The sequence below is a fragment of the Dipteris shenzhenensis genome, chromosome 2 (assembly GCF_047967505.1).
Source record: "Dipteris shenzhenensis isolate YYH24624 ecotype China chromosome 2, Dip_SZ_1.0, whole genome shotgun sequence".
Taxonomy (NCBI): Eukaryota; Viridiplantae; Streptophyta; class Polypodiopsida; order Gleicheniales; family Dipteridaceae; genus Dipteris; species Dipteris shenzhenensis.
In genome coordinates, this window is record NC_141597.1 from 35,191,678 (window position 1) to 35,213,969 (window position 22,292).

Below are 22,292 nucleotides of genomic sequence, written 5' to 3' on the forward strand. Positions count from 1 at the left end.
AGTTTGAGGTGTTCTTCAGTATCAAAATCATGTGTTAAAGTTCTGTAGTGTGCAGATGCATCTCCAACACTTTCGCAAGCAATTATTTCCAAGGCGCTTCGATGGAAGGTGAATGAACGAAGATCGAATTGTACAGCATTTACGCATTTCATATGTGTGAGGAGGGTAAAATTTAAGCAAACATAGAAGCAAGTGAAAGTTCTTTGGATGGGCCTTTTTGAACCTAGTGTGCTTACTAGTGTCATACAATTGTATATCCACTTGTTCACCCATTGTGCAGTGTCTACTTGGTGCATAGGTGAAGCAACAAAGTAAACCGAAAGAAAACAACTAATGAATGAGAACGTTGAAAGAGCATGATCACATTAAAGGAAAGAGTTGGTTGGCACATAAGATTTTTACGCGTTTGGCTCAAATGCCACAAGTGCCCAATGCTGTTGATTATGAAGCTCCCGCTCGGCTTAATGCTAAGGAACATGGAGCACACATGCAAAACCCTTTTAGTATACAAGTCCAAAGAAAGGTGTCTGAGATCCAAGCAAAGTGTCCACATGTGCTTCGTGGATTGTGATCATCAAGTCTAAATTGTCATGAAGGTAGATGTGCCCTTTTAGCAAACGAAAATTTGGCAATGAATTGGATGGACATGCAAGTGTAGCAATAAGGATGTGCACGATCGCGGCTTACATGTGTGCCATTGCAATTGCCACACTAAAACTCCACTAGTTGCATGTTTTGGCTCATGAAGTGCAGCACACCTATGGCCTAAAACACTAGATGTTAGCACGAGTTGTGCACGCAATGAGACAAACGAATCAATGATGACTTACTCTTTGACCATAGCCAAGCTTGGACACTTGAGCCACGAACACTTGCTAAAGCTCCTCTTTCTTTTGGCTGTTCGGGATTTCCACAAGGATGCTGAAGTCATAGAAACCCAAGGCATTCTTCGCCACCATGTAGGAGACATTCTTGAGAGTGTACATGACAATCTCGTCATCATTGAGGATATTTTTACGCTTTGTGATAAGAAAGCTACAAAAAAGAAGAGTTAAAAACCCACACAGGAATGCAATGTCTCCAAGATAAGAGCAGCCAAGGTGCTTACCACCACTGCATGATCTTTGTCACGTGGGCCTGCACTGCCCCCACTGTCCACCTTTATGACAACAACACTTACACTGGCCATGATAGTTGAAATTATGCCTTGCTTCATCCTTATCGCCCAGGATGCGAATGGCGCAAGCTTAGCTATTGATGTTTATAAAACAAAGTGAACATTGCCCTCGAACTCTTTGGCCTTGACTACTAAGGTTGTTGCATCAACGTGCATGGAAAAGTACCAACCACCCCCCTTGCCTCAACCTTTCTTGTATAGCATCGCACCTTTGATTCTATAGAAAGAGTTGGGCAATAACATGTCTTTGTATTGCTAGACAAATGTGTGGGGGACAATCAAGGTGATAGTCTCACAATTATGTCGGTCGGTAAAATCAGCACACAAGTGTGGCTTTCTTATCCTTAAAAGTGCCATACTTCCCAAGGAGCTTCCCCTCAAAAGCAATCTATGGGTGATGGCATCGGTGATTGAACTAATGCAAAGCAAAGGCAACGTATTCCCACCCACTATGAATTTGCCTCCAATGAGCATAGTTGCTTTGTGATATACTACGTTCTCATGGCCTTCGCTTGAAATTGCCTCGTTTGTGTCCAAAGGTTGCTACAAGTCATTGCATGCCATTTTTTTTAGGGATGATGCTTTGCTCGCTGCAACAATGGGTGGAATGCACACTATGTCAAATGCATTCTTCCAAAAAAGGTTATGCTCACAAAACGGAAGGTTTGTTAACTTGCAATAAACATTTCTTTCGGTTTGTTGCAACGCGTTGGCATATGGTATGGGTTATTGTTGACTTTCCTACTTACTTAGATTGTATAATTACATAGAATCTTGTTTGTATAATTACTCAGATTGTATAATTACATAGAATCTTGTTTTAATTGACACCCACAATAATGTAGCACGAAGTTACAATACTTTTCTTCATTTTTTGAATGGTCAACATTATAATGGATTGTAAAATTTTATCTCCAATATGAAGTAAACACAAAGAGTTTATCATAGTTCAATTTGCCATTCAATTTTTGACTGAATATCAAATAAACCAACACTATATACAAAGTTCAAAACGCCATAGAACTTGCAAGTAATTGATTGGCAACAACGAATATACTATCACACTATGTACACCCATACATTCATTGATTTATAGTAGCAAACCACGATGAGACGAACCACCACGAGATAATTCTTTGTGGTGATGGCGTTGCATGCAGACGAAATCCTTGGCATTAAAACTGAACTGAATTCTCATCCACACAAGACATTTGCGGCAATGCCGATGAACCTCTCCTACAAAGGAAATTTGCAGAGCCATGAAGACATCCTCAAGTCCCATGAAGAATTAGACGGTAGAACAATGCTCATCAAAGAATTCTTTGCAAGTCCTTTGCACAACGACCCATGCAGTTTGGTTTTTCCCCAAATGTAGGCGATAACATGCCACACAAGATTAGAGGCACCACAATTGATGGCTAACCATAAACACATAACTGACGTGGACCAATGAAAGATTTCATGCCAAATGAAGGAACACAAATAAAATTATACGTATTTTTTCGGGCCAAAAAGCTCACCTCCTATTGGATATGGGGGCCTCTCAATGTGCAAACAACGTTACTTGATTGAAGGATGCCTTACTACGTAAAAGTCCCTGGTCGGCCAAGATCTGATAGCAGCTGTCAAATCATGGCAAATTAGGAATGGGAATCTCCCCACAATTAATTTAACTAGCCCACAGTTAGGGTCTTAGTTAATTAAAAGAACAATTTTACCTTGAGTTACATCAAGTGGTGAGAGTTTGATTTCGTGGAAGGAAAGGCGAGGCACTTTCCTTCAAGGAAAGTCCTCCCTCGGCGCATTCCCCTATATGTCAAGGTCGTGGGTTGGCTTGGGTTTAATCTGAGCCGTTGGATCGAGAGCCTTTAAGACACAGAATTTGCCCCTCTCAGAGTCTAAAAATATCGACAGACGTGCTCGCAAACGGCCGGGAAAGGCCACTTATTGACCTTTCCCGGTCGGAATGCGGCTGGATTTGGGCTTGCGGCCCCGCCACCGGAATCTGGCAGGCTTCCTCCCCATGGCCCTTCCCTACTCCATCAACTACTTTTCTTTCACGATAAAGAATGCATGTGGAAGGCCATTAATTTGCCCCGTAAATCAAATGTAAGTGTTCAATTGTCGTTACTAAGAGTCCTTCCCTCCCACATTCAAAGTTTAGGTGAAGTCCTCTGGTGCGTTGTGCACAAGATCATCACTCTCAAATTGCTTCTTCATGGTACTTCCTGACATCGTTCCCCGCCACAGCATATTTTTCCTGGCATTTCTCTGTACCGTTAAATGAAATGTTTTGAACTCGCTAGGAAAGCACATTGAACGTTGGATTTTTGCTGCCTGCGCGATATTAAAGCATCGCTACAAAGTCGGAGAGAGAGAGAGAGAGAGTTGCGTGTCTGTTACTCAAAAAGGGAAAAAATGCACCTCTTTGTTATTCGTACTCTAATAAGGTATTTCTCTTTGGTGTTAAGATGCAGTTGTACGTTGACATAAAGGAAGGGGATGTGAGAATCTGATCGGGATTTGGGTGGTTTCCTTTATCAGCTCTGAAAATCGGTTAAAACATCACATATATTGCAGGTTGTGGTGTGATTCCAGTAATTTCTCCGAGCTCAAGAACTGAATTTACTTCGATGGACATAGAGATTAGTTGTTCAAGGATTATGCTTGTTTTCTGCAAAGTTATTTCGAGTGGTATAGGTTTCTCATAAGCAAGGTGTGGATGTGGAGGATGTTCATTGGTGTTTGTTTTGCAGGAGTTTCCAGATCCATAGCTTTGTTTTTTGGATTATTACAAACAGCAACCATGTTTGGATCCGGCACAACTCCCTTGTTTGGGTCTACTTCAAGTCCATCAATCTTTGGAGGAGCTTCAACTCCTGCCTTTGGAGCAACCTCTTCTTCTGTTTTTGGATCGACTTCAACCCCTGCTTTTGGAGCTACCTCAACACCCTCTCTCTTCGGAGCGAGCTCGGCATCCCCTTTTGGAGCAACTTCAACTCCTGCTTTTGGAGCTAGTTCAAGCTCATCATTATTTGGAAGCAGCTCTACCCCTGCTTTTGGAGCTAGCTCAACTCCCTCAATCTTTGGAGCAAGCTCAACACCATCTATCTTTGGATCAGCTTCCACTCCAGCTTTTGGAGCATCTTCATCCCCATTTGGGGCCACAAATTTGTTTGGAGGGGCTTCAACCGGCACCACGCAGTCAGCTTTTGGTCAACCAGCAATTGGTCAAACACAGGGGTCTCCTTTTGGATCTCTGCAGCAGACTTCGCCCTTTGGCCAGTCTCAGTCTCCCTTATTCGGTCAAACTCCGAGCCCCTTTGGAACGACACAACAAAACTTGTTTGGTCAATCGACACCTGGTTTTGGTCAACCACAATCAACCACATTTGGCACGCCTCAGCAACCCTTTTTCCAAAGTGGCCAACTCACAACACAAATGGCACCTGTTGCACCAATGTCAATACCGCTCCCTGACAGGGAATTGCAGGTCAGCAGTTTAGTCTTATGTTTTCTGCTTGACAAAATGTTTAATGAAATTGCTCCTTATCAAAGTATCTGTTATGTTATTTCTTAGATAGCTGTCCTTGTGCAAACTCAGTGCAGCCTTTTACTTGACACTAACTATTAGAGCATCATTAGCCTCCTATTGCACAACATTTATATGAACAGAAGCTCTCAAAGTAGCCAAAGGAAATGCGAGGGCTTCTTTAACATGCCAATCTTTCCATGAGTGGAAGTTCCGGCAGCTGAAGTCACCCATGGTTGTCCATAGACAGTATCACAGTTTATTTACACCTTTTTCAACATATATATTGCACAAGTTTGTCCTACATGATTTGGTCAAGTGAGCAAGATATGAACTGCGGATTCTGACCAAGTTATGTACATAATAATCGGCACATCAAATATGCTTGAGTTTACTAGCATCTTATTTAAGGCTTGTTCTGCTTCAAGGAAAGTTACGTGTGAATTTTAAACTTGTTTTATAGCATCTTCACAGTCATAAAATTGTCCCAAAAAGTATTGCTAGTGGTCTGCCTCTCAGCCAGAAAAGGGTTAGCAAAGTCACCAACGTCAGGCCTCATTCAGCCCAGCAATTAAAAGTTTATGTGCTCCTTCCCATTTGTCAGGAAGAAAGATGCTTGCTTATGAACAAGGCAATGTTCAAGAGTCTGTTTTTGATGCTGTGGATTGAGTATATCTTGGAGATGCTGAAGCGAGCAAGGGTCTCTTCCAATACTTGTAAAGACTGGCAATCTTAAAGTACCAATGGCCAAGGCAGATATCTTGAAGATTGCTTCAACAGAGACAGCTTATCTTGAATATACGGTGATGCGAATTGGGTCCACTAATGGACCTGCAACTTCCCTCCTGCATGATGCTCTGAGATTTTCAAACATTTGTTGGCAAGCATGCCTTTGTTCATAAGGTCCATTTAGGAACCGGTCTTTTGAAGAGGTCAAGAGGTCAACAGTCCAAGGACAACACAAGGCATTCTGTGAAAAAAAAGGACAACACGAGGCATGTCTTGTAATTGTTGGATGAAATGAGGTATATACATCAATGCCAAAAAGTCATATTTATTTTGTTGAGGAGATACAACAGTTATTGATGTCCATGACATTTGCCAAGCTTGCCAGAAGGACAGCAAGGACCTGTTAGAATCAGGTAATGCCCTAGCTGCACGCTCCCATGTGAGCAAGACATCAGTAGTCTAGGTCTGGGTTTGAGTATACTTGCCCATTCAGGGCTGTACATATCAGTCCATGACACATGTAGGAACCGGTCTGGTGTCCTTGAAGGAGGTGTTTTGCCAGGCCACTATGGCACTGAAGGGCTGTTCAGAGCTAGCCATATGTAGGCTTAATAGGCACATGTTTGGGCCCAGCATTGCATCATCTTTGAACTGATCAGGATCGTCCCCTGGCACTACGTAGGTCCGCTGTTGCAGGGCCTATGGTCCATCAGATCTGACCTTGCTCAGTTCGTTTTTTAAAGCTCAGACGCTCTCCCCAAGGTTATTTACAGGGCCTCAGCAGGCACGCAGGAAAGGAGTCAGCAATAGCTCTCGAGGCCATTGGGCTGCGATTTTACTCAGCAAACTTTTTGGTACCTTCAGTGTGCACATCGTTGAATAGCTTTATGAGGATTTATTTGATTCTTTATTCTGCTGTTTATTTCCAGATTTGAGTTCATCTCTTTGTTCACTAGCTTGCTGAGAGATTGGAGAGAGCTGAATGTTCCTTTACTTCCATATTTGGCTGCTGCACTAAAAAAATATTGCTGTTCATTCATTTGCGTACCATCAAAGGTTAAGGTTAAACTCTTGTGATGACCATCAACTACTGAAGGAATGAGACCTTGATAGGAGCTGACTCTGTTTTCAATCAATTGAACTTCGTCTCCTGAGTTGTCATTTCAAATTTTCCAGCTTCTTCAAGAGGGAAAGGTGGATGAAACACTATCCATTTTGGAAGATGTAGATTCGAAGTCACACGGTTACAAAAAGATTTGGACGGTTACCGCTAGTGTGGAGACAAAGCTAGTGGACATCAGCATTGGCAAAGATGTGATGCCTTCAAATCCTAATGAAGTTGAAGAGTGGGAAGATAAAGACCTCGAAACCCTTCTCTGATCATCAGGATGACAGTAGGCTTGGTGAGTTATATCCAAGTTCCAACTGTGGGTCATGAGCCTTGCCGGGTTGGCCATTTATTCTATTCCGCGATTGATCTCTTATTCCACCCTTTCCCCGAAAAAATAGAAGTTTCGATCTCTTTAGTAAAGTAGTACTCATGAATAAGTCTGTGGAGACAACTTTCAAAGCACGGACTATCTTGAAGGACACATACAAGACCACAAGAGTGCTAAATCTCTAGAATCAATTGTTTGCAATGAGGAGGATGAAAGTGACGTATTGCATGGCCCCAGCGTGAAGTTCAAGGTTGTTCGGGTGAGTTGGCATAAGTTGGTTAGAAGATCTACACCAATGCACTAGCCATGTTCCTATTGAGCATGCATCTGTGAGATTTTAAGTTTTGTGGCCAGTTTGTGGAGCTGCCTGATAGCGCAGAAGATTTGGTGGGGGCCATCCGGATCGTGGCTAGGATGCAGTGGGACTTCACTTGGGGCATGGCAGTCTGGGTGATGGAGGGGGGTCATGCCTTCTTGATTGTCATGGTTATGCCAGCCTATAGGATCCAGGGACAGGGTCTTCTGGATTGAGGCGCAGGGCACGGCGACTCCTTCTCACCAGCGTCCTATATCTTCATTGAGGACAATATTAAGAGATGGTGTCCAGCATCATTCCTTGGAACATCTGGGTTGCCTGTTGCATGGAATGCTATCAGGTTCCCCCTACAGCCACCCTCATTGCCATTTGGTAGGATATCATCTATACCTTGCATGCCATATAGGAGCGAGGGACAATGGGATCTTGGACAACTACTAAGAGGCAGGCACATTTGTGCAAGGCTTGGCTTGTAGGTGTCTTCTACATATTCACAGGGCAAGTCATCTGCTGGTTGTATAGTCTCCTGGTTGTTGGCCCTTGTTTTAGAGACTCCCTAGACAGGGAGCTGGGTTCTCTAAAAACAGGCTGGTTGACAGTCAGCGTTTCTTTTTTGTTTTCTTCCACAATCCGTGCCACTTGAATAACTGATTTGTATGATTGGTTTTTTCTCAAGCCTTAATAGACAGTTCTTTTCTCTGAAAAAAAAAAGTTTTGTGACCAGTAAAATGGCATTAGAATGCATGAAGACATTGACCTTCATGGATATGAGGGGCCCGTTGTTATGAGAAGCCATGCTGCTATGAGAAGAAGTGAGAGCGAAGATGTTTGGAGATGATGATAGAGCCTTCTTTGCTTCATGCAAGGGGGTAAGCTTGGCAAGGACAAGCCCAAAGATTCAAAGGGTGTCAAATTTTCTGGTAGTGCAGACAAGAAGAAGGCTGTTACGAGGGAAAGTGAGCTGAACATGTTTGGAGATGGTGATGGCTAAAGGGGTTGCTGGGGAGGGGCTGATGGGTGCGGAGGCTATTGTCTGAAGTGGTGCACTAGGTGATGCTGGAAAAAATGAGTCTTTGGTCTCCTTGTATAGTGTCATGTGCACGGATCGGTATCTGACGTGTACTAGGTACACAGAACTAGCTCAGGTTAGCCTGGGGAGGCTTAGAGCTAGGCAGGCTTGATTCTCGGGTTGAGTGGCAAGGGTACGAACTATTTATAGGTCTTCGCTATTTTTGGCGCCGGGGCCCAAGTCTATAAAAGAGGCCCAGGGGGTTCAGTTCTCAGTGTGCAGTTGGGAGCAAGTCTCGTTCCCAGGTGCTAGGTCTGATCCTGGATTGTGTCGCGGACGCGCGCCTGCATCTTAGCGTAGCCCAAGGCCCAGTGGTAGATCCAGGGCTTCACAGCGCCACCTGGTGGTATGGGACACCAGGTTGGTTTGGGATCTGATTGGGAGTTCGTGCCAGTAGCTCAGCTCGTGGCTCGGGGGGACATCTTCTGATTCGGGATCACATCCCGTAGATGTCACGGTTGGGTGCTGAGCAGCCTGCTCAGTTCTGATGTTGTGTGTGGTTATTTTGCAGATCAGGGGTTTCAGGAGTGCTGGGATGTGTCAGTTGGTATCAGAGCCAACTCCTGAGGTAGGAACTTCTGATACGAGAAATTTGACGGATTTCTCTTCCAGGTATGCCCTGAAATTCGAGATTTCTTGCTGCGTGTTTTGCTGTTTACCTGGAGAAGGAGGGGTGAAGAGATATCTGGAAAAGGCAGGAAGAAGGAGAGACCTGATTACGAAATTACTGAAGAGTCTAGGTGAGAGAGGGAGTGAAATACTAGCTAGGAGAGAGTGGAAGAGAGGCGAAACAGGGCTGATAAGTAGGCGATGGAATCGAGATGCTGGTCAGGGCTGCGCAGAGGTAAGTGCGACTGGTAGGAGAGGCTGAGGGGTTGCGCCATCTGTTGGGGCAGAAAGCGGCCCAGGCAGGGGGTGCGTCAAGCTGAGCAGGGAGTGGTCGATGGCATCTAGGGGTGGCTGAGGTGCGAAAAAGCACCACCTTCCAAGCTTGGAAGGTGGCGCAGGAAAAAGCATCGACCCTCCAAGATTGGAGGGTGTGCATGCTAATTTTAGCTCAAGCTCCAATTTTGGGAGGCCAGCTTTTCTGGAAAGCGTGGCTGGGCTTTTCTAGGAAGCACAGCCTCCAGAATAGCTGGGCTATCTTCTATAAAGACTGGAGAGACTTCAAGTCCAGCCATAGCCTCAAGCCTGACAGCGCAAGAGCAGCCTGCCCTTACCAGAATTCCGCCATCTAGTTCGGCTGCAACAGCAGCAGCCTTGCGACCTGCCTCTGCCTGCGAACTGCCTCCACGAAACTGCTGCAACAGTAGCAGCCTTGCGACCTGCCTCTGCCTGCGAACTGCCTCCACGAAACTGCTGCAACAGTAGCAGCCTTGCGACCCGCCTCTGCCTGCGATCTGCCTCCACGAAACGGCTGCAATAGTAGCAGCTGTTCCGTACTGTACGGCCAGCAGCGGACCTGCAACAGGACCTCATCTCCTACGCGCGCTGATCGTTGGTGCACGATATCTTCTGGTTCCAGTCAGCTTCTCTGATTTCGCCATATCTTGGAGGGACGGTTTCTTTCCTCTACTCTTCTCCTTCCAGTTTCGATTCTCCCAGCTATTTCTCTCAGCCTATAATCGAGTTAGTATTCAGCCATGTCTGATGCTCCGAATCCCGAGTTTACTATGGGAGAGCAGGAATTAGACTACACTCCAGTGGGGGAGGATGATCAGGGTCTCTATGACGACCTGATCACTAAGAAAGCCTTCAGTGAGTTCACGACCGCTCTAGATGGTAAATTTGAGCAGGTCAACGCTAATCAGTCGGGGTTGACACAACAACTCCAAGGGATACAAGCTACCTTGACTCTTCTGGCTAGCACGGTTTAGGCACTCACGCATGTGGATGCCATGGCCTCCGTGCTAGGCCCGAATATCACTCCGGATCCCTTTCCAGGTGACCAGAAATCAAGAACAAAGGAGGTGGTTGAACTTGGTTGCACAAGTGGCAAGTTCACTTCCAATTTCACCCCTATCCAGACGAGAAAAAGATTCAGCTAGCAGCAGGGTTTATGTCAGGTAAAGCCTTGCTTTGGTGGAAAGAACTCCAGCCTAAGCCTGACACTTGGACAGAATTTGAGGGTATCTTCAGGAAGGAGTTCCTGAAGAAGGAAGATGACTATGATATCGTCGGCAAACTCAAAGCCCTCGATATGTCAAAATTGAACTTAACTTTTGAAGTCTATCTTCAGAGATTTAGGGATCTGCAAACCAGGGCCACCAAAATGGATCCTGTAACCTTGTTAGGTTTTTTCGTGGATGGTTTGCCAGACTCCTATAAGTTACAGATTAAGAATAACAAGTGCACAACATTGCAGGAGGCCATGACATATGCGCGCATATATGATGATACCATGGCCGGAACCAAGGCAACCACAGTTACCGAGACCAGCGGAAAGAACAAACGCAAGTTCTTTCAGCATGCGACTGGTATTGGGGAGACGAAGTCTACGGACAACGCCTCCAGGAAAAGCTTAACTCCTGCGAAGAATGGTAAGGCCCGTTTCCTTCGCACTCTCAGGCTCAAGAAAGAGGGCCGGTGTTTTTATTGCGAGGAGCGGGGCCACACGAAGAATGAGTGTCCTAAGCGGAAGAACCAGAAATTGGTGCTAGGACCGAAGCTCCAGGCAGGTCAGCGTACCGCAGCCAAGGGAGCCAACCAGGTTACGATGACAGGTATTTCAGTGAATGTCATTACCTGCCCCCTTTCTTGTAATTGTACCTTTAATACTTCGTTGTTTGGTTCCCATGATCTTTTCCGAGTTTATGGAGAAGTTAGGGACCAACGGGTTCACATTCTCTTTGATCCGGGCAGCTCTCACAATTTTGTTAATTACAAATTTGTGCAGAAGATGGGGCTGTCCACAGTACCTAGCGACCACACCTACGAGGTGCAGCTTCCAGCCGGGAAGCAGTTTTGGGATCGCAAGGTCGAAGCGCTTCCCATCCAGATTCAAGCCTACACGGGAGCTCTCACATGTTATGTTATGCATTTAGAGCATGTAGACTTGCTGATCGGGATAGAGTGGTTTAAAACCCACAATATCCAGATTGGATGGACGGAGCATACGCTTTCTTTTGAAGACAAAGGCACCCAATTTTGTATTCAGTGTGATAAGATTACCTCTTCTCAGGGGCCTATTGTATCTGCGATGCAGCTTCGGAATATATTGAACACTTCTCATTATGATGTCTATCAGTGTGTTTTGATTCCACTTTCTTCATTTATTGTTTCGGTAATTAACAAAAATGAATTAAGTGTGTTTGAACACCGAGAATTGAGAACGTTGTTAGATAATTTTAAGGACGTATTCCCAGCTCAACTGCCGGTAGGTTTACCTCCAGAAAGGGCAGTAGATCATCGCATAGACTTAGTCCCAGGGGCTCAACCTATCAGTGTCCCACCGTATAGGATGAGCCAGGTAGAGGAGGATGAGTTAGCTATCCAGCTTCAGGATTACCTGAATATGGGCTATATCCGCCCAAGTAAATCTCCTTGGGGTGCACCTGTCCTCTTAAGAAAGAAGAAGGATTCTTCCTGGAGGATGTGTATAGATTATAAACGACTTAATAAAGTTACAATTAAGAACCGCTATCCTTTACCTCGTTCTGATGATTTGATAGACCGTTTGGCCGGAGCGAAGTATTTCACTAAGATTGATTTGCGAACGGGTTATCACCAAATCCGTATCTATGCTAAACACATAGATAGGACCGCATTCCGGACTAGGTATGGTCATTACGAGTTCCTCGTATTACCTTTTGGTTTGACCAATGCTCCTGCTACTTTTCAGCAGATGATGAACGATTTGTTCAGAGATTGTCTGGGCAAATTTGTTGTAGTGTTCTTAGATGATATCTTGGTATATAGTAAAACGCTTGAGGATCATATAGGACACCTTCGGGTTGTCTTACTTGTTCTAAGACAGCATAAGCTTTATGCCAAGATGAGTAAATGTGACTTCTTTATGAAGGAGATCATTTACTTAGGACACAAGATTTCTTCTGAAGGTATTAGCATTGATCTGGATCGTATCCAGAAGGTTTTAGATTGGCCTATACCTCAGACTGTGAAACAACTCCGCTCTTTCCTAGGATTTACGGTATTTCTTCGGAAGTCAGTCCGTGATTACTCACAAATCACGGTACCCTTGACCAACATATTGAAAGGTCGTGGACGCAGGTCTACTCAGCCGATCCCTTGGAATGATGCAATGAACAAGGCTTTTGAAACCTTGAAGTTATCTATCAAGGAAGCACCCGTTCTTGCATTACCCGATCCTACCCGGCCTTATGTTTTAGAGGCCGATGCGAGTGATTATGCGATTGGGGCAGCTCTATTCCAAGAAGGTAGACCTGTAGCTTTTGAGAGTAAGAAGTTAGACGACACTCAGTATCGTTGGCCCACACTTGAGAAGGAACTTTATGCGGTAGTGTATGCTCTCAAGGTTTGGAGACACTACTTGTATGGTTCAAAGTTCCTTGTATTGACTGATCACCAGTCAATTAAGTATGTGTGAGATGGATCAGACTTGAGAGGAAGGAAAGCCAGATGGGCAGAGTTAATGCAGGATTTTGATTTCGAAATACGTTATCGTAAGGGTTCGTTGAATAGTGTGGCGGATGCCTTAAGTCGAGTTAAGTTTGTAAATGCTTTGTCATTTACGGAAATATCCTCAGACCTATTTCAATCCTTGAGAGGGCTATACGCAACTGATAGTCATTTCAGTTCTTATTGGCAGAGAGTCCAGGATGGGAGCTCCATGGTTGACCAGGACTCAGGGATTGTGCCACCTAGGATACAGGCGGCGGGAGGTCAGTGGATGATTAGGAACGGCTTGCTGTTCCGGAATGAAAAGATTTGTGTGCCTGATGTTCTGGACCTAAAATCCAAGATTCTCTGGGAGTGTCATGATGCTCCTAGTGCGGGACATCCAGGTATACATAGGACTCTCTCTCTTGTGAAGCATACCTTTTATTGGCCTAAGATGCGTGCATTCGTAGAGAACTATGTGGTAGGTTGCCGAGTTTGTCAGGTTACTAAGGCTGAACGCCTTAGGAGCGCGGGCTTATTACAGCCATTACAGATTCCAGGTAATAAATGGGAGAGTATTTCCATGGATTTTATTACTGGTTTGCCTCGTACGCGCAAGGGTCATGACTCTATATGGGTCATAGTCGACCGTTTGACAAAAATGGCTAGATTCTTACCTACAAGAACAACTATTTCAGCTGTTCAGCTGGCTCACGAGTTTGTGGACCACTTGTTCAAGCTGTATGGTTTGCCATCTGACATAGTCAGTGACAGGGACTCAAAGTTTACAAGTAACTTCTGGACACTTGTATTTGAGAAGTTGAAAACTACTCTAAGTATGAGTTCCTCGGATCATGCACAATCCGATGGCAGTACAGAGAAGGTCAACCAGTTGGTTGAAGACATGCTTAGGGCATATGTATCTAAGAGACAGTCTTCGTGGGAAGATTATCTACCCATGATTGAATTTGCTTACAACAGTGCAAAGCATTCTAGTACCGGTTATAGTCCTTTTATGCTTATGTATGGGTTTCAACCTAAGTCACCAGTTATGGTTGGATTAAAAGGGATTCAAAATGATGAGTGCCCAAGATCGGGACAGATTTTATGCTAATAGACATCGTTCACCTAGAGAATTCTCTGAAGGAACGATGGTATATTTGAGAATTCCTAAGGAATCCAAGAGCCTAAGTACTGGTTTGGTTCCGAAATTATCCCCCAGATATTGTGGCCCATTCAAGGTCATTAAAAGAATTGGACCAGTTGCATATCGACTAGAATTGCCTCCTGATGTTAAGGTACATCCCGTCTTTCATGTCAGTAGACTGAAAGAAGTATTGGGTGCAGATGATCAAATTGTTTCTCCTCATGAGATTATAGAAGTTACAGATTTAACTTTTATTCCTCACGAACCTGAATCTATTCTTCAATTCCGTGAAAGACAGATTCGAAATCGTACTATCACGGAATACAAGATTAAGTGGAAGGATCGTGTTGAGGAGGATGCAACATGGGAGACATTACAAAACCTCCAAAGAACATTTCCCGATTTCTTAGCGAACTCAGGAGTGAGTTCTTAGAGGAGGGGGAGTATGTCATGTGCACGGATCGGTATCTGACGTGTACTAGGTACACAGAACTAGCTCAGGTTAGCCTGGGGAGGCTTAGAGCTAGGCAGGCTTGATTCTCGGGTTGAGTGGCAAGGGTACGAACTATTTATAGGTCTTCGCTATTTTTGGCGCCGGGGCCCAAGTCTATAAAAGAGGCCCAGGGGGTTCAGTTCTCAGTGTGCAGTTGGGAGCAAGTCTCGTTCCCAGGTGCTAGGTCTGATCCTGGATTGTGTCGCGGACGCGCGCCTGCATCTTAGCGTAGCCCAAGGCCCAGTGGCAGATCCAGGGCTTCACAGCGCCACCTGGTGGTATGGGACACCAGGCTGGTTTGGGATCTGATTGGGAGTTCGTGCCAGTAGCTCAGCTCGTGGCTCGGGGGGACATCTTCTGATTCGGGATCACATCCCGTAGATGTCACGGTTGGGTGGTGAGCAGCCTGCTCAGTTCTGATGTTGTGTGTGGTTATTTTGCAGATCAGGGGTTTCAGGAGTGCTGGGATGTGTCATATAGCCCTGCAGGCCCCTGTAATTACCATGTCACAGACTTGTCTGTAATTGGTCTGTGAAACTGGATCTTAGCCTATAAATGGCTGCTGCAAATGTGCTAGTCTTTGCCTGCCTGCGTGGCCTTCCTAGAAGGTTGACTTGGTCTGTTTGCTACTGCATACTGCTGTGGATGATGTGGCAGCCTGTGTGGCTGCCATTTGGACCTCATGCTGCTGCTCATCTGCTGCCATGAATCCTGTGGTTGGATCTAGCCTTGTCTGAGGGTTTGGTAGCCCTCTGGCTGCCTTGTGGGCAAGTAGATGGCCATGGCCTTGTGGATGCCTTGTGGGCAAGTCGATTGCCGTGGGCTGTTGGATGCCCGTGACATTCCCTCCTACTGAAAGTAGAACAGAGAGACCAGTGACCATGGTTGTGTAGAGTCATGTCAGATGGAATTTCTACTCAATATCTGTAGCATACGCATAGAATATGACTATATGTAGCATGTAAAATAAGAAAATGTCAGAAATTGTTGAAAAATAATTGATGTTGTAATCGCATGTTACATTACATTTGAATAATAGACTGAAAGGCATGGTACTGCTTGTTAGAAATCGACCAACAGAGGGTACGCACAGCGGAAGACTGATAGAATAGTCCAGGAGCTCACATAGTGTGCGTGGTGAGTGGAATCACAAACTTCTTTACTTAATGTGCTTCACATATGTGCAGATCAGGAAATAGACAGTAGAAAGAAAGGAAGAAAGTTTATTGAAGTCTTCGGAAGACTGTGAAAAATCTGATACAATGAGCTGTGGTAGTGGAGCTACTAAACGAGCATCCACACCAATGCAGAATGCAAAAAAATGCAAAATGGCAGTACTAAATCCTAAGTACAACATAGTCATATCTCGATTATATATATCAATCAATCTCAGCATCAACGTCGACATCATCATAACCATCATCATCATCATCAGTAGCAGCAGGACATCAAGATGAATGAGGCCGTGGAAGTGGAGGCATGAGGTTAACAATAGGAGCATCCATGCTGTACTGGAAAGGAGGTAGTCTGTCCATGTGGAGCCCTAGTCCTGCAAACCATCTCTCTGTGCGCGCATACCAGCACCTCTGATCTCCCCCTGCTACAAGTGCCATAGAAGAGGATAGTGCTAGCCATGGTATCCTACTATGCCTGGAGGTGTAATCCCCATACTCCCTGACTCGGTACAGATAGGTAATGACCTGAAATGCATCATCTAGTTGTAGTGGGGGTGACCCAAACTCTGCCTGAATGATCTGGTGAGGGACGGATGGCTTACCATGGATCATCCGTGATAACATGAGAACCTGTAGCCGCTCCACCCTAGCCCACTCTGTATCCGACAAGTCTGGCCCCCAGCATGGGTTGCCATACATCCCTACTCGGCGGACCAAGGAGTCAAAAAGCAACCCTTTGGTGCGTCAATCTTGAAAGTGAGCGAAAGCACTGTCTCTCTAGTCTAGCCAATGAAGCATATCCTCCGCTCAGGTGCACCTGCATATTGCGCACATGACGGCTCGAGATGTATTGAAGATCATAACCTTGGTTTTACCCAAGTTGACCTTCAAATCATGAGACTCACAAAAGGACTGTAGTGCGTCAAGGTGTCTCTGGAGCCCCTCTGCAGAGGAAGACAAGAGAGCCAGGTCATCTGCGTAAAGTAAGCATCACTGTCTTGAGCTCGTCGATGTAGAGGCCAAATATGGTAGGTGATAATGGGCGCCCTTGTTTGATCCTGATAGTGCTCATGATCTCGTTTGTCTGTCCAGATCCTGTCTGGACTCTGCCTGAAACTCGCTCATAAAGTGCCATGACAGCCCAAATGATCTATTGGTCGTAACCCAAATCTTGTAGGCGTCGTATGAGGTGGGCTCTCGGAACGGTGTCAAATGCCTTGCGAAAATCCACAAAGCAACAATAAACCCTCTGCTTCTGTGCCCTCGCCTCCTCGATGATACATCTGAGCGCGAGAATATGGTCCATGGTCCCATGATCCCGCCTGAAACCCGGCCTATCCCACTGCTCTGAGTCCTCGACACTCCGCAAAACTGCTGACCTTAGAATCAAGTACTGATGCATAAATCTTGGACATGACATGTCCAATCATAATGGTCCTATAGTTCTCCGGGTTCATGGGATTCCTTGTCTTGTGGATGGGTGAGATAGTGTTGATGGTCTAGGTGTGTGGAAACCCCAAGTAAATAGCTTCATTAAATAGCTTGGCTAAGATCAGGGCTAGGAGGTTAATCCCATATGCAATCAACTCAGTGCATAGTCCCTCATGATCCTACGCTCGGCCATTATGAAGTTTCATTACGGCATCCTTTACTCCCCCCTAGTGAAGAGGGTGCAAGATGTGGGGCGTGGCATATGTGATAGGGGCGGCGGGCTGATTTGGGATATCATAGAGCGTGCATGCAGAATCAGACCACACTTGAGTGTCAATGAGTGATGGGAGAAATCTTCGCTAGAAGTCCTTAGAGTTGTTACTGAACATAATGTTTAGTATCTCCTCCTCGTTCCGAATCTGAGCTGACGGCATAAAGCCTTACACTCATCATCGTACCAGCTATTACAGGGTACGGTCCCAGGTGGTGGTAGGCGGGTGGTGTGGGGAAAGGTGCGAAGAGCGGCCTCGTGTAGTGAGCGAGTGACTAGGGCAGCACGATCCTCTAATAGGGGTATAAAATCAATATATGCGAGAAGTATGTACATATGGATAGAGTAAGTAGCTGAGTGATCACGATCAAAGCGTATATCATGGTAGGTGGAGTAAGAACGGAGGGAGGGGTGCTACGGTAAAGTCAGTGATGCGAGATGTGAAGGCACGGGCGTCGGGATCCCATGATGTAGTCCACAACACTGAAGCCTCCCCCGTGTGGAAAGCAAGTGAAGCCACCTGAAGCGAGCCATCTCTCGAGACCATTATAGATAATGAGATCATGCATCCTGTCGAGGTCTAATAGGTCCTGCCCATAAGATGTGAGTGGTCCTCGTCTGTCAACCGAAACTCATAGCATACCTGCCTCCTCAAGGTCAATATTTGGTAGTAGAGTGGAATCATCCTTGAAGTGGAGGAGTAGTGCGTGATGAGCGCCTGTTCTCGCGTTGAAGTCCCCAACTAGGAGGACTTCCCGCGGCTAGAGAAGTCAACAATGGACTGATAAAGAGCACCAAATGGAGATGTCTCATCCTCCCCTCGAATATCTTTGGCAAAGCGGGAGGTCTTGGGGGGGAAGTAGCAAACTGCAATAAACAGATCACGGCTATCCATGTGTCGAATCCGAATCCAGAGAAACCTGGAGTGTGGATCTCTCTGCTTCACTGAGATGGCCCCCAAAAGTGTGGATCTGTAAAGGATTGCAACTCTCCTGACTCTCGAACCTCTCTTGTATCCCTCGTCTCATCTTTGTAGGCAAACTCCCATGTATACCCGTTGACTAGTGGTAGTGGGTGTTGTGGACTTTGATGTGTCTCTGTGTAAATGGCTATGTGGTGACCTGTATAGGATTCCGAGCTCCCTGGTTCTGACCATAAGGTACCATTACAGTTCCAGATGGTACAGGATAGGGTCTCGGATGTCTGGGTCTCATAGACCCCGCCTCCCTATGCGGGAGGAGAGGTGGGTGCTCGATGGGGGCCTGTAAGGAGTCATCCATCTCGTACTACTGTCCACTTCCCCTCCTTGTGGGCTTGATCCCGCTGCTGCAACAGAAAACGCCTCTCCTCAACTTGTAGTGGAGTGAGGTCCTCATCCATAGAGATCGCTGGCTGGTCTTGTAAGGTTGACCTATGACATAAAGCCGAAAGTCTTGCGTGGGCGTCACGGAACCATATGATAAGGGGCTGCTCTTGGTTGGGGTTCCTCCCAACCCGCCATCTTCTTTCAATCCTGTGCTTAGTCGCCCCTAGGGTAGTGGTCACGAAGGCCTGCGCATCTGCCATCGGTGTAGCCTCATTGTGGGGAATCCCATGTACTCTGATGTTGAGAGCTTTGCTGGCTCTTTGCTGCTGCTTCAGGAGGGTAGCCGAAACGGTTACCCTTGCAGGTTCCCATTTGGCTACGTCGACCCATTTGGACGTCTCCTTGATGGTAGATTGCATGCTCGCAATTTGTGCCTCCACAACTGGGGTGCTCCCTCGAACTGTACGTATAGCAGTGACCTCTTGTCGGAGTTGTGAGATCTCCTGTCTGAGCCCCTGAATAAGATCAGCCTTGTCTCGGATAGCGTGAGATTGCTCCTGTATGAGACGTGCCTGCTCCTGGGTGAAGCATGTTTGCTCCTGTGCGAAGCATGACAGCTCCCTCTCACGCTCTCGGATGCTGTGGACCTCCATCAACAAGTACTCCCAAGCCTCTGATGGGTCAGCTCGTCCGTGCTCTAATGGAAACTGAAAAGACTGTGGCCTGAAAGTGTGAGGATGAGACTGGAGGCTGGGTGATGACTGGGTGAGATGGGTGCGGTATGGAGATGATAGTGGCCTGGAGGAGGCGATCCTAGTAGGGTGTGGGAGCGTGGGCTGACTGAGAGGCAGAGGGGAGAAAAAGGTCGAGTAGTGCGGAACAGTGTGACCCCTCCAAAGTAGGTGTCATAATCGGAGAGAGAACTGTAGCGGGAGAAGAAGGGAGAGATGGTCTCAGTGGCAACCCCTCTATCCTAGGGGAGGGTGGAGCAATCGATGTCATGGGTAGGGGTATATCAGAGCCAGTTGCTGTGACTATAGAGGCTGTGGGCATAAGTGGAGTTGAAACTAGAACTAGAGCTGACGCTGAAGCTGAGGCTGGCGCTAAGGCTGAGGATGTAGTTGAGATCGAGGCTGAGACTGAAGCTAAAACTGAAGCTGAAGGTGTGACTGAAGCTGAGGCAAAGGTGGGTCCTGCCTTTGCTTTGCTGTCCACTCCGAGTCCATTGCGGTTGTAGCGTGTGTTCACATCTTCGAGTTTCAGTTGTGTTTGTTTTTTGGCTTTGTTGTTGTCTTTCTTGGTGGCTTTATCCGTGTCCTTGCCACCTTTCCCCATTTCGTATGACAGACCCGTGTTCGGTGTAGGTCTTAGTCTTATTGCAGGAGCGGGAGCATGTACCCCCCCCATGACAGGATGAACCCCCAGGGGGCTGAAACGAGGCGGGGAGCTGAACAGCTCAATGGAGGGAGTAGGAGGCGGGGATGTAGGGCGGGGCTGTAGGTCGGGGTGGAGGGTCTGTAGGAGGGGAGGGCTGGGGTGGCGAGGTTAGCTGAGGGTAGTAGGGTGTAGTGGCGAGGCTAGGCGGATATAGAATCCACCAAAACAATATATTTCCGTCCAAAGCTATGGACACAATGCAATAGAGCTAGAGTCCCACCAAGGTGTGGTCCTCTCCTATCTGCTAGTCTCCTCTAGAACCCTGAGTCCGCGTGCTCCACCTCGAGCGTATGTAGACTCTCCGTCTAGATCCTTTCCACCTTGCTGTCCGGAAGCCAGCCTAGGTGGGCAGCACCTTGAGCTCAGTCTGCAGACCTATGTCAGCGTCCTTCTCCCCCTGTGTGTAGGTCCAAGGGAGGGCTTCCTGCTGCTCCTGTCTGCTCCTCACCTTGCAAGTGATAATGAAATGGGGCCTATGGACCCTCCTTTTATAGGGCATGGAAGCCTTTAAACCAACCGACCCAGCAGGGGAATGAACCAACCCCTGCTGGCCAACTTTATTCCCTGCATATAAGTGGGGGCCCAGCCCCCCTTGTTGTGTGTGCCAATTGCCTGGCTGGTCCCTCCACTCCCCCCTATTTTGGGGCTGTGTGCTGGGCCATATGGCTGACCAGCTCCCTCCTTGGCCCTATATAAGGGCAGGGTGCTGCCCTTTTGCAGCCCCTCCCTTTGCTGTAGTACCTGGCCCTTTGGATGCTGCTGCCAGGCCCTCCTGCAGGCCTATTACCTGCCCATAGACCATCACATCCCAGGCACCTCTGGCCTGGGATAATCCTCTTACCTGCTGCTCCAGATCTGCCCACTTGCAGGCCAGTGGATGCCCACTGTTTCTGGTGCCAGCTGTTGCAGCCTTCATCCTGGGATAACTCCACCGTATTTGCTGTGAGGTGCTGCCCATGTGGCAGCCCCATCTCTCTCTCTTCTCTGGGCATATCCTGCCTTAGGTCTCCCTCCCCTACGCTCTCCTCGAATGGGGGCCTACAGATGGGGAGGTGACCTTTCCAACACTTGAATCTTAACAGAGCCAGAAGGTGATAGACAAATTGAGATCATGCCCCTCATAGGCTTTGTTGCAAAGCCGATCTTCAACTGGTTTTTTCTGCAAACCGTGTTTTAAATTGTCTACATGAAGCGAGGTCCTTTACATCCAACATAAAGTCCTAGTTAGTACATTTACGACATTTAGTCCCAAGTTGGTTGGGCCATATATTGGCCACTCTTGTACTTTCTCATAATCCATTTGCACATTGGAGGGACCATCATTGGCTGGAAATGTACTATAAAGATGGCATGTTTGGAATGTCTTAACTTGAGATCATGTTTGGAATTTTCTTTTACTTATTTCTATTGTTGATACTGACTAAAAGTTTATTCTAAGGAGGATAATTTGTAAAGAGAGGGACATCTAATAGTATCACTTTTGCAGGTCATTATTGATGCTTACAAAGATGATCCTGGAAATTCAAGATATGGATTCAAGGTCTGGTATTTTGGTCATCATATTTCTCCTCATTCTATACAAACAAGACGTGATCATGTCTTAATTTGGTTCTTCCTTGAAATTCTTTGACTGTATAATGTGGTTTCCTTTCTATTGCAGCATTTATTATTCAGTGTCACTGATCCCTCCATGCGCTTGAAGCCCCTTGGAGTCTCTGATGTAAGTTTTGTGAAACTCTCTCAAAAGGTTTTGTATTCAGAGTGTGCATTGTTTTGACTTCCAATTATTTTCTCAGATTATGTGGGCGGAAGCAATTAATAAGCTGGAAGGCATGGATAGTGCTGAGAGGGAACGGCTATGGCCTGAGTTAGTCCAAGGTTTTAAAGATCTCTCAAGGCGCTTGAAGGTAGTTTTACTGATGATGTTCCCTTGAAAATCATTAACAGTGTTCTCCAGGTAGATCATAGTCGTGAACTGTAATTTGCACATATATGACATCCAATGCAGCAAGCAACAGAAGATTAAAAATAGAGTGGTCATAGAAGCATTCCAAACATATGATGGACTTGAAATTATAGTTAATGATTAGAATGCTACACCTTTTGCCCTTGCTGTTATAGTTGCGAGCGTTCTAGGAGCGTTTCAACAACTTTACCTTGGGATTTACAATTGGAAAGAGAAAAAAGAA

The 22,292-nt window shown here is 46.3% G+C and overlaps 1 protein-coding gene across 7 annotated transcripts in view; it reads left to right on the forward strand.

Annotated features, from left to right (window-relative positions):
• The first annotated feature begins 3,181 nt into the window (after positions 1 to 3,181).
• Positions 3,182 to 22,292, forward strand: part of LOC147904679 (nuclear pore complex protein) — an 80,567-nt gene continuing 61,456 nt past the window's right edge. For 2 of the 7 annotated variants that reach the window (XM_087387953.1, XM_087387959.1), the window contains exons 1-5: positions 3,182 to 3,398; positions 3,934 to 4,670; positions 21,590 to 21,643; positions 21,764 to 21,823; positions 21,900 to 22,010. In XM_087387953.1, the coding sequence (XP_087244079.1) occupies positions 3,251 to 3,398; positions 3,934 to 4,670; positions 21,590 to 21,643; positions 21,764 to 21,823; positions 21,900 to 22,010 (1,110 nt within the window). In that variant the 5' untranslated portion in view covers positions 3,182 to 3,250. Of the gene's footprint in view, positions 3,399 to 3,648; positions 3,775 to 3,933; positions 4,671 to 21,589; positions 21,644 to 21,763; positions 21,824 to 21,899; positions 22,011 to 22,292 lie in introns of all 7 variants that reach the window. The other 5 variants (XM_087387971.1, XM_087387962.1, XM_087387976.1 and 2 more) reach the window with 5 other exon arrangements.